General features: G+C 42.4%; 1 protein-coding gene across 2 annotated transcripts in view; it reads right to left on the reverse strand.

The window, feature by feature from the left end:
* lsm14ab (LSM14A mRNA processing body assembly factor b) overlaps positions 1 to 13,075 on the reverse strand; it is a 90,754-nt gene that overhangs the window by 17,374 nt on the left and 60,305 nt on the right. The window contains exons 4-7 of one of the 2 annotated variants that reach the window (XM_078544690.1): positions 7,663 to 7,785; positions 4,358 to 4,525; positions 3,314 to 3,394; positions 128 to 298 (exon numbers count right to left, since the gene is read on the reverse strand). In XM_078544690.1, the coding sequence (XP_078400816.1) occupies positions 128 to 298; positions 3,314 to 3,394; positions 4,358 to 4,525; positions 7,663 to 7,785 (543 nt within the window). The remainder of the gene's footprint in view (positions 1 to 127; positions 299 to 3,313; positions 3,395 to 4,357; positions 4,526 to 7,662; positions 7,786 to 13,075) is intronic. The other variant, XM_078544691.1, reaches the window with a different exon arrangement.

A 13,075-nucleotide genomic window follows, 5' to 3' on the forward strand; every position in this document is an offset into this window, starting at 1 on the left:
ATAATTAATGGCAACATGTACATGCAGTAAATGCAAGTATCAGGAGATGCTCCCATGCCCTCAGCTGTGAATGTTACTGCATGGAAACTGTGGCCTCAAAGAGCAAGAGTCAGGAAAACAATGTTACCTTTCAATTTCAGCTTATTCTGGAACTCTCTATCTATCTCCTCTTTGTTAAACTGTGCATTCGCACTCTCAAAGTCAAAGTCTTTCTCAAATTTCATTGGGCCGTCTCTTCTTACAGCAAATCTTCCCCTTCCTCGGCTCCCACCACGTCCTCGCCTGACAGCCTGGCCCCCTGATGACAAGTAGAGAGAATGTTAGTGCACCAAGAAGCCAATTCAGAACAGGGAACAGCAGCAAGATGGTCAGCATTACAATCTGTGGCACCCACAGTTACAGCACTGAAGATTGCAACAAAGGCATGGTCTTCTTTGGGAGATACTTGCAACATCCCGCTACCTCAACTATAGGGCATTCCAACTACAAATAAAGCAATAAATAAACAAAGCCAACATGTACCAGTGGATGGACATGCTAATCAAGAGGAAAACTTTCCTTATCCATTACACCGCCTCACACAACCCCTTCAGGCAGCCTGAAATCAACCGCAGCAGCAAACTGAAACTATTACTAAGATTAAACTGCATCCTTGATTCCCAAGCCAATGTATCAGCAACCACATTGTCAAGGTTCAATAACAATCATCTTGTTGACTGGCAATTATAGAAATTTGCAAGGAAACTCTTTCGAGTTACCAACAGTCACAGATTGCAACTCTTTCGAGTACAATCACAGTTCTTGGTTTCCGGGAGTGGGACATGAACCCACAACCCTCTGATTCAAAGGCGAGGGTGCTATGAACTGAGCCACAGCTGACACCTCTTGACTGGCAATTATATTGTATAGCAATGACATTGTTAAGACAATTGCATTGTTAAGACAGGTGATGAGCATTGGCTCACCCATAAACGGGTACAGCTCTAACACTCCAGTGAGAAAAGGAACTGGGAGTCTGTCACTCTGTTGAGCTGGCTGAAGAATAAACCTGCTTGAGGTAAAGGACCAGCTTCAGACTCATTCATCCCTTATATGCAATTATTGGAGATAACATCCCAGATCATCCCCAAGGCTCACTTTGTTCACAAACAAGCGAACTGTATATTGGTCAAATCAGGACTGTCTGGACAGACTGTCGCTGCTAACTGTAGTGAAGAGGAATTTTTTACTGTACTCAAATACATTCTCAGGGTTTAAGCAACATGAATACTACTTCTTACAACTGCAGAGGTGCAACTTTACGTACTTGTACCAAGTGAGATCTGTTATCAGCAAGACAAGAAGACATGAGAAAGATGAGTTTACAGTTTATACAACAAAGGGTTGTACAATTTTGAGGCAGTGATCTCTCAGCTTCATAAAGGAGCCAAGTTTTATAATGCGATGATGGAACAGCTGCAGGTTTCAAAAGGGACAGGTGAACAGCAGCTGTACAATGCATTCAACCCAAACACAACTAATTAGTTAAACTTGATGTCAAAACATGCAACCACTCAAGGGCACACAAGCTGATGTCTCTGTCACTGACTGGCTAAGGGAAGTTTATGTGGAGGGTGACCACTGGAAGTTAAATTTTTTAAAAATGCCAGACTCCTTATGACAGCACAGTGGCTCCTGCTACAAATATTCACTTGTCAATATGGGATGAGGTCAGAATGGGACTTAGCAGTAAGCCACGACAACACATGACATAAATCATACACCAGCAGCACCTGAATACTCAATATCCCATTAGATATCCAGGAATAGAAAGGAGATGCTTAAAATAAAGTTGTTCATATTTTGAAAAGTCACAAAAAAATACTTTCAGCAACAACTAAAACAACTAACTTAAATAAGGCCTAAGACAACAAAAATGATTCCGAGGTTTGTAAAATACCTCATCCATGAAGTTAGCATTTAAACTCAGGGCACAATGGTGAAACTTCCCCCACCCCCTTCTCCCCCCCTCCAAAGTTACTTTTAGGCAGCTTATGAAAATTAAACAGGGAAAACACATCAAGCACCAGTGGTTTTTACTAAAATTAAAACCACTCCTTTCCTGCGCAAGCAACCAAATGCTACATTTGGATAACTGATCAAGAGGCCATGAGGCCAACAACAGCTATAAACAATCCTGCAGTTCCAAGGTTACTCTGACTGGAAAACTCTTTTGCCAGCTTATGAGTAATCTCAATCAGTTGGTATTTTCCCTAACTTCAGTCATTGCTTGCTTTAGCTTTCTGTTCTTGGCACCTCACTTCTTACTTATCCCATCAGCTAGTTCCTCATTCCTAATAGTATCTTCTTGAAAAGACCGATTTCCAGTCAACTTTTAAGTGTCAATTACATTTATGCAACAAATTTTTATGCAAAAAAAAGTCTTGAAAAAACACATTTAACAAAAACAACGCTTACATTGTTCTGGGCTCAAAAGTAGATTTTCGAGACAAGTCATTAGTCACTACAGGTTCTGACTGCGATGGAAGAGAAACAGATCATGGAGACTAAAGGAAAAGTGGAATTCCTTTTGGACATCAACATGTGGGAATGATTGTAACTAGCACAACTCAGAGTAGGATTAATGGCACTAGCTCTTCTGCCAGTCAGTTAGCATCAAAATGCTGATCCCTGCGTAACCACTGACATTTTACCGACATTATTGAGAAATGGTTTCGTACCATATATAAAGTGAGCTACTTGTGAAGCTTCCAACTGGAATAGCTGGAGTGAGAATCCTTCAGCTAGAAAACCTCCCAAAAAAACTTCCTCAAAATCCATCTCTTTAGTGAAGGTCATTATCCCTCCTGAACTCTCCTTTCTTGGCTAAGTTTATGTTTCCTGATATCCATACTTGTAATCCCGTATTGCAAAAAAAAAACATTAAGTTGTGTTATTTAAAAACAAGCTGACGCTAGATTCAAATCTCAATGGGACACATTAACATTCTGGGACACATTAACATTTCATGGGTGACAGAGATTGGTAACTGGGCTGGAATGCCAGGATGTACAATGTGCAGTGCAGCACTGATTCAATATCTTAGCTGTTACATTATACTAATACCACCCTCCCCAAACTAAAGGGCAAACCACCTCCCCATGCACCCCCACAACCCTAGGAAGTTGAGCCTGGTACCACTGCTTCTCCATTTACTGCACAGCTCCCCATTGTAGCCAGACTAATCATCTCACTTCGATAAATTTTCCCAGCAGTGACTTAGGTGCAACGAACAAAGAAACGGTCATATTTGGATGGTAAGCAAGTCACGTACCCGATGGCCTCCTGTTTGGTTCCCGATTTTCATTCTTAAAGTGATCATTCTCTGGCCGAAGGCCTTTCTGTGATTCAAAAACTAATTAAATAAAAAAAATGCAACAGTAATAATAAACAACAGGCCAGCGTTATTTTTCAAAGTCTTTCTTGGGACCAATATTTCAATACTGAAGCAACTAAGTATTGATATTTCAAAATACAATTCAAGAGGGTTACAGCAATAGAACTGGAGAAAAAAACCTCAAAACTGGTAGAACAGACAACATTGGAAACAGATTCAGATCAATGTTAAATAGGATCAATCCAATTTATATGGCTTTGGATGCCAGAGATAAATTAACTTGCTGGTTAATTACTAGACAGAAATAACGAGGTCTTTATATTCACAAGTAGTATACTCATCAACTGCAAACTTTTATCCTGGGAAGTAAATATAGAATTAATAGGTTCCTAGACAGCTGAGATACCATGTGATCCTCATGTGTCCTTTGCCATTGTCACTGGAATGTAGAAGTTCTCATTTTCTAATCTATAGAAGCCAAGGTAGCCTTTCACCAGTTCTAAACATATGCTCCCTCAAGCATCAGTAACTTAGACATGCCATCTCTAAACTGGGTCACAATTTCTCTCATATATCCTTTAATGCTTCTTAAATTGTCTAATCTAAACTGTGTGTTAGTACATATTGCATAGAAAAAATTCAAAACACATTTGCACAAACCCTCCCTAGTCACTGTTGAAGATCTATCATTGGCCAGAAACAAAAGCACCGGCTTGAAACCCTCGAACAGGCACAGAAACCAGTCCATCTGTTAATCGTACACTGCTATCGAACAGTGAATTTGCACTGCTCGGTTAATGCGATGCACCTCACAGCAGTTGAACCCTCACATAACCTGTATTACAGCACTAGGGTACAATGTTTACACGCATTTCCGAACAGACAAACAACACCAGCATACACTCGAGCACAAGCGAGAATTGGGATAAGCTTGTTTGATTCCAAGCGCAACTCTGAATTGGACATGAACTCGATTCTTACCTTTTCTTGCGTCATGAGAATCTGCTGGTTTGTGGTGGTGAACTGATGGCAGAGGTCTGGGTGGGACAGGACTCCTCCTGCCTACAGGGGCCTGAGAAGTATTGGTCTGCACCGCCTGTTCCATTGTCGGACTTTTCCTCATGGAGTCCAGCTTTGGGCTTGATCGGCCTGAAAAAGAATGCACCAACTGCATTCAATTGGTCACTCATATGGGCTGTATATTGTAAACACCTGTAGCTAAAATAGATGTTGGCTAACCAGAGCTTAATATGCAAGGTTTCAGAATGACAATGACTTCCAAAACTATAACACACAGTTTCATCCGCCTTCATGGCTTCTCCCCTTGCTCACTGACCTGAGGTGGGCAGAAAGCTTCTCAAGCTGCTGCCAATGTCCCTAACCAGTGAGTAGCAAATGTATCAATTGTCCAAAGCGCATCGTGAAGATTCTCACTCCCTCTCCCCAAGAATCCCTATCCAACCTTTCCCTCTGCTTATATTGTGTAACTACTATAAACTACTATTTTTAGCATAGTTAATTGAAGGGAATAGTAAGGGGAAGATCAAGACAACCTAGAGGAACAATTCAAAGATACTTATCAACTGCAAAGTTACAGTGTTCTCTTGACTCAGTTGTTTGCACTTTTAGAAGTAGATGTGGAATCTGGAGGAGATCTTGGCTGAGAGGCAGGAAGCAGAGGGTGATGGCAGAGGGATGTTTCTGTGTCTGGAAGTCTGTTTCCAGTGGGGTTCCACATGGCTCAGTGCTGGGGCCCTTGCTGTTTGTGGTGCACATAAATGATTTGGACATAAATGTAGGGAGTATGATCAAGAAGTTCGCAGATCACATGAAAACTGGTAGGTTGTAAATAGTGAGGAGGATAGCCGTAAATTGCAGGAGGATATCAATGGACTGGTCAGGTGGGCAGAGCACTGGCAAATGGAATTCAACCCGGAAAAGTGTGAGGTAATGCACTTGGCGAGGGCTAACAAGGCAAGGGATTACACTTTGAATGGTAGGACCCTGGAAAGTACTGAACATCAGAGGGACCTTTGTATGCGTGTCCACAGATCCCTGAAGGTAGCAGGACAGGTTGATAAGGTGATCATGAAGGCATATGGGATACTTGCCTTTATTAGCCGAGGCATAGAATACAAGAGTAGGGAGGTTATGCTGGAACTGTATAAAACCCAGGTTAGGCTGGATTACTGTGTGCAGTTCTGGTCACCACATTATAGGAAGGATGTGATTGCACTGGAGAGGGTGCTGAGGGGATTTACCAGGATGCTGCCTGGGCTGGAGGGTCTGAGCTATGAGGAAAGATTGGATAGGCTGGGATTGTTTTCCTTGGAGCAGCGAAGGTTGAGAGGGGACCTGATAGAGGTGTATAAGATTAGGAGGGGCATAGAAAGGGTGGATAGGAAGGCACTTTTTCCATTAGTAGAGGGGTCAATAACCAGGGGGCATAGATTTAAGTTGAGAGGTAGAAGGCGAAGAGTGGAGTGAGGAGAAATTTTTTCACCCAGAGAGTGGTGGGAGTCTGGACCTCACTGCCTGAAATGGTGCCTGAGTCAGAAACTCTCGTAACATTTAAGTATTTCGATATTCACTTGCACTGCCACAGCCTCCAGGGCTATGGGCAAGCGCTGGAAAATGGGATTAGTGTAATCCAATCTTTGTTGACCAGCGTGCACGCAATGGGCCGAATGGCCTCCTCCTGTTCTGTAGATGTCTGAGTCTATGAGGAGTGGTGTTGAAGGAAGGTGGTGTGGCCAACTATGTCAAAGGTTGCAGATAGGCAGAGAAGAGGAGGGATTGTTTATTAGAATCACAGTCACAAAGGATATCGTTTGTGGCTTTAATAAGCACTGTTTAAATGCTGTGGCAGGGACAGGACCCAGAGTGGAGAAGTTCAGACATGAGAGTTGCAGGAAAAATGAGCATGGATACAGGAGAGCACAACACATTTGAGGACTTGAGAGGAAAGGAAAGTTGGAGATGGGGCGCTAAATTGAAAGAACAGATGGGTCAAAGGTGAGTTTCTTTGAAGAATGGGTGAAGGAGGCAGATTTGAAAGGTGAAGGATGGACATAAGAATAATTTCTCTTAATTCTTTACAAAAGTATCATCCTAATTAATGACTCCTTTAAAGCCAAAGAAAAGAAAATAAAGATAAGGAATGGCATTTTTCACTTAGGTGAAAGCCACAGGATAGCAAGTGTGATGCCTGGAGCACTGTCTCAATCGAACATCATACACTACTTCCAGGAAGTTGCCATTTTCCTCCCCAGCCAAATATCTTCCTACCTCCCTTACCTCAGTCCTTAATCCAGTCTCTTCCATGAGACCCATCCCCTACACCCCTTCAGGGCTGCACTGATATGAGAGTTACACTCTGCACAGAAGTCCTGTTGTGTATATCTATATTTATATATACACATTTTGGAACATTACAAAAGGCTCAAATTTTGTTTCAATTTCCAAGTTCCATTGTCCAGTTGATCTTCTCAGCTAACCGCCCAAATCGGAAGTTAATGAAGTGTAACTCTCATCAATAATAAAACAATTACACAGTTAGTTACTGTTACAGAGACTCAGTTCGATTTGGAATCTTAGTCAAGGGACAAGCCATCTTCAACACCTGCAATAAACTAACCTTGCTCTTTACTAAAAAAAGGATACAGATGCTTCCTGGAATGGGTCAGTTGGTTAAGTGCACTGGTTCGAGCATTACTCTGGTTTTACAAACCTAGAAGCTCCCAGGTTTGTTCTTGTGTCTGTACTGAGTTAATTAATTAATTTCAGTCGGACTTTGCAGTTGGCCTTCAGGTTGAGAGGTTAGGTAAGAGTGGAAAACAAGTCAAAGCAGGATTCTCATTCCCAATTTAAATCTATTGATCCCAGTAATAAAAGTCAGGACACAGGATGAGGACAAAATCAGGCTCGGCTCCAACGTCCCTCTGGAGTGAAGTGCCTGATGACACTCAGTGCTTTGTCATGCACGAGAACAAACAAACAATTGGGTAGGACAGTCAAGAATGCTTAGCCCTTGAAACCCCAGCTAGAAAAAGGCTATGAGTAAGTTAAGTGGTTGAAAGATACTGTTCACTTTAGAGTGGCACAGATCTTTAGAGGGCCCTGATGCATTTTCATAATGCTCAATTCAGACAGTGCAAGGGAGACTGTACACAACTGAAAATATACAGCAAACTTTCATAAGTGCCCTCTCTCTCAACTCTTAAATGGAAACTTTTAATTGCATAAGTTCACATTTAAAAAAAATTTTAATACGTTAAAGACTTTACCCTGAAAAGCTAACTGCAATTTCAGTGAGCCCATATCGGGTTTGACGGTCGAACCCAGTGAGCTGGTCTGTGTAAGTGATGCGAAGCTGGTTTTGTTGCTGTTGAAAGATGACGAGGGACCTCCTGTTCGTGTTCAGTACCAAAACCGGGAAGAATTCAAAAAAGAAGGATGAAAGGTTACAATGATCTTGCCATCACTGGCACATAAGAATCTATCAATACAGACAGTACAAAGCAAAACACACCCCTTCCCCAAGCTTTCTTGCAAATTACTTGTGAAACTGTAAAAAAGCTGCTTGCAAAGGTCACATCCAGATTCAAGGGATATTAACTAACCCTCAACTGTCAGATATGCATCAATAATGTTTGGAACCTTTGAAATATCCCCCACACAATATGCAGGTAGTAGTCAGGTTACTTTGGGGAGAATCACAACCACGACCTGATTATGAGATTTGATGATTGTCGCGTTATCACAGATCAAATTCTATTCCTCCCTCAACATCATAAAACCAAATAAAAATTCTTCAAACAATCTATTACACACTTCGACATCAAATCTACATGTAACAGACTTCTCCAAAAAGGCCAGAGGTCAGCTGGGCCAAATATGTGGCATGCTGAGGCTGCTTAAATTGTAAAAGATGATGCTCTAAGTCGGGTGTCTCGATTTCTTCGATAACAAGTCCCCGAATAATATGGAAATTCAGAAGGAACACTTGAATTCAGAAGAGGTGCATCAAAAAATAGAAAGCAAAATACTTCGGATGCTGGAAAACAAATAAGAACAGAAAATGCTGGAAAAATCAGCAGTCTGGCAGCATCAGGGCTCTGAAGAAGAGTGATACAGAACAGCTCTGATGCTACCAGACCTGCTGAATTTTTCCAGCATTTTCTGGTTCTTTTTAAACACCAAAAAGTAAATCCTGTTTACCGTAAGATTTACTTAAGAGGCTTTTCAGATCGCCCTTCTTGATAGATGGCCTTGGAGAAAGCTGCAGAATCTAAAACACATGCAAATCATTTCGTCCCTGCTCAAAGAATCCATTCCACTCGTCATTTCCAAAGAGAAAATGCCAACTTCTGTGGAGTTAATCTTCAAATATAGCCCAGTAGGAACTGGAGGTCAAAGACAGCTCCATCCATGCGCAACGAAGGTATGAAGGCATGTCAAATAGCCTTGTTCACAAAGAAATCACTGCTCAAAGAGGGAAGTGCGAGAGGAGGACCCTGGGACAGGCAGTCAGCAGCACCTAGAGGAGAGTGAGAGGACCACCTGTTTCTACCCATCACAGCCAAAGTGTGGCGTCAAAGGAAAACAGGTAGATGCTTGGTGGGTATCTCTTCCACTTCTCTTTTGATTGGCCAAGTGGTTTAAATCAGGAGACGTTGTTACAGCTGAAGATTAGAATTAAGAAATTCACTTTTTAACATCAACATTAATTAAATAGAAAAGAGATGGCTGGGCAGGCGATGTGTTGCAGCTGGAATATGCGGGGGATGGTGGACACAGGTGCGATCCACGGTGACCACATCTGCAGCAAGTGTTAGCTGTTCGAGGAACTTTGGCTCAGAGTTGATGAGCTGGAGTCCGAGCTACAGGCACTGCGACACATCAGGGAGGGGGAAGAGTTGCCTGGACACTGTTTCAGGAGACAGTCCCACCCCTGAGATTAATTATTTCAAATTTGGACCGTGGTCAGGGACAGGAGGGTGCAACTGTGAGTGAGGCAGGTATGGGGGTCCAAATCTGGAGCAGCCTCAGCCAGTGCCCTTGTCCAACAGGTACAAGGTTCTTGCTCCTGGTGTGGACGAGGGCACAAATTGCAGGGAGGATGAGAGATCTGACCCCAGCACCATGGTACAGAGCACCATTCAAGTCAGGGAAAAAAAGAGAAATGTTGTAGTAATAGGGGATAGCATAGTTAGGGGAATAGATACTGTTCTCTGCAGCAAAGGCAGAGAGTCCCGAAGGCTGTGTTGCCTATCTGGTGCCAAGGTTAAGGACATCTCTTCAGAGCTGGAGAGGAACTTGGAGCGGGAGGGGAAGGATCCAGTCATGGTCCACGTAGGTACCAACAATATAGGGAGGACTAGGGAAGAGGTTCTGCTGAGGGACTACGAACAGCTCAGGGCTAAATTGAGCAGAGCCACAAAGGTAATAATCTCCGATTACTACCTGAGCCACATGCAAATTGGCGTAGAGTAAATAAGATTAGAGGGGTAAATGTGTGGCTCAAAGATTGGTGTGGGAGAAACGGGTTCCGATTCATGGGGCACTGACACCAGCACTTTGGAAGAAGAGAGCTGTTCCATTGGGACAGACTTAATTTGAACCATGCTGGGACCAGTGTCCTGGCAAATCATATAACTTGGGTTGTAGGTAGGATTTTTAACTAATTGGGGGGGTTCAATTAAAGGAAAGTTTAAAAAATCAAAAAGAAACAAGAGAGCAGAGGTGCAGGGTAGTGAAGAGGCGACTGATGATCAAAGTGTGACAGGAAGGGGCAGAAAATATAAGATGAGTAGGGCAGAAATCAGAACCAGAATGAGTAATAATGGTAAAAAGTCAAAGCTTAAGGCTCTTTGTCTGAATGCATGCAGTATTTGTAACAAGGTAGATGAGTTGACCACACAAATCGAAATAAATGAATATGACTTGATAGTTATTACAGAGACCTGGTTGCAGGGTGACCAAGACTGGGAACTCAATATTTAAGGGTATTCGACGTTCCGAAAATAGGCAAAAAGGGAAAAGGAGGTGGGGTAGCTTTGTTAATAAAGGCATCAGTGCGGTGGTGAGTAGTGATATAGGTGCGATAGATCGTGATCAGTTTGGTTGGAAATAAGGAATAGCAAGGGGAAATCGTCACAGGTGGGAGTCGTCTATAGGCCCCCAAAGAGTTGCCTCACTGTAGGACAAAGTATAAATCGGGAAATAATGGAGGCATGCAATTGTCATGGGTGATTTTAATCTGCATATTGACTGGACAAATCAGATTGGCAGGGGTAACATGGAAAACAAATTTGTAGAGTGCATCAGGGATGGTTTCTTAGGGCAATACGTTGTAGAACCTACCTGGGAACAGGCTATTTCAAGTCCAGTAATGTGTAATGAGGTGGGGTTAATAAGAGATATCGTAGTTAAGGATCCTCTAGGGAGTACGATCACAACATGGTAGAATTTCAAATTCAGTTTTGAGGGTGAGCAATTCGGGTCTCAAACCAGTGTCCCCAACTTAACTAAGGGCAATTACAGGGGTATGAAGAAAGAGTTGTCTAAAGCGGGCTGGGAAAATTGACCAAGGGGAAGGTCAATGGTTGAGCAGTGGCAGACATTTAAACAGATATGTCATAGCACTCAGCAAAAATTTATCCCGGTCAAAAAGGACTCGATGAAAAAGGTGAACTACCCGTGGTTAACAAACATGGTCAAGGAGAGTATCCAATCAAAAACTAAGGCATACAAGTGGCAAAAAACTAGTGGTAGGCCAGAGGATTGGAAATTTTTTTAGGAACCAGCAGTGGATGACTAAAAAGCTGATGAAGAGGGAGAAAATTGATTATGAAAGTAAATTGGCAAGAAATATAAAAACAAACAGGAAGAGCTTCTACTGGTACATGAAAAGAGAGGGGCTAAAGTGAGCGTGGGACCCTTGAAGGATGTGACTGGAGAATTGATAACGGGGAACAGGGAAATGGCAGGTTATTTAAACCAATATTTTGCACTGGTCTTCAGGGTGGAGGACACTATAAACATCCCAAAGATATCAGATAAGCAAGGAGCTAATGGAAGGAAAGATCTTGTAACAGTCTCTATCACAAGGGACAAAGTATTTGACAAACTCATAGGACTAAAGGCAGACAAGTCGCCAGGATCTGATGGCCTGCATCCAAGGGTTTTCAACGAAGTGGCTGCAGAGATAGGGAGGCATTGTTCGAAATATCCCAGAACTCACTGGATTCCAGGAGGGTCCCAGCAGATTGGAAAACCGCTAATGTGACACCCCTGTTCAAGAAGGGGGGGAGACAAAAAGCAGGAAACTATAGGCCAGTCAGCCTAACATCTGTCATTGGGAAAATTCTAGATCCATCATTAAAGCAGCAGCAGCAGTAGAAAAACTTAACTCAATCAAACAGAGTCAACACAGTTTTGTGAAAGGGAGATCACGTTTGACAAATTTCAAGTTATGTCCAGCTCTTTGAGGATATAACAAGTAGAGTTGATAAAGAGGAACCAGTAAATGTAGTGTATTTGGATTTCCAGAAGGCATTTGATAAGATGCCAGATAAAAGGCTATTGAACAAGATAGGAGCTCAAGGTATTGGGGTTAATGTATTAGTATGCATTGAAGATTGGTTAACACACAGAAGACAGTCGGGATTAATGGGTCTTTTTCAGGTTGGAAAGACGTAACTAGTGGAGTGCCACAAGGTTCACTCCTAGGGCCTCAATTATTTACTATCTATATTAATGACTTGAAGGACGGGGCAGAGCGCTAACAATACAAAAATAGGTGGGAGGGCATGTTGTGATGAGGACATAAGGAATCTGCAAGGAGATTTAGACAGGTTGAATGAGTGGACAAAAACTTGGCAAATGGAGTTTAATGTAGGAAAGTGTGAGGTCATGCACTTTGGTAGGAAGAATCAAAAGGCAGACTATTATTTAAATAGAGAGAGACTCCAAAAAAGTGCAGCACAGAGGGACCTGGGTGTTCTTGTGCAAGAAACACAAAAAGTTAGCATGCAGGTGCAGCAATAATTAAGTGACAAATGGAATTTTGGCCTGTATTGCTAGAGGGTTGGAGTTTAAAAATAGGGAAGTCTTGTTACAACTGTACAGGGTGTTGGTGAGGCTGCACCTGGGGTACCGTGTACAGTGTTGGTCCCCGTATTTAAGAAAGAAAATACTAGCATTGGAGGCAGTTCAAAAGAAATTCACTAGGCTGATTCCTGGGATGAAGGGGTTAACTTATCAAGAACAGCTAAACAGATTGGGCCTTTATTTATTAGAGCTTAGAAGAATGAAGGGTGATCTTATTGAAACATACAAGATTCTGAGGGGGCTTGACAAGATAGATGTTGAGAAGATGTTTCCACTAGTGGGGGGAATCTCAAATTAGGGGGATGTAGTTATAGAATAAGGGGGCGCTCATTTAAAACTGAGATGTGAAGGAATTTCTTCTCTCAGAAGGTAGTGAATGTCTGAAATTCTCTACCCCAGAGAGTTTTGGAGGCTAGATCACAAAGTATTTAAAGAGCAGGTAGATAGATTTTAGAAATTTCGGGGAGTTGAGAGCTATGAGGAGCTGGCACAAAAGAAGAGTTAAGGCCTGGGACAGGTCAGCCATGATCTTATTGTATGGCAGGGCAGGCTTGAGGGGCAGAATGGCCTACTCCTGCTCCTATT

The sequence above is a fragment of the Cetorhinus maximus genome, chromosome 6 (genome assembly GCF_964194155.1).
Source record: "Cetorhinus maximus chromosome 6, sCetMax3.hap1.1, whole genome shotgun sequence".
NCBI classification, from domain to species: domain Eukaryota; kingdom Metazoa; phylum Chordata; class Chondrichthyes; order Lamniformes; family Cetorhinidae; genus Cetorhinus; species Cetorhinus maximus.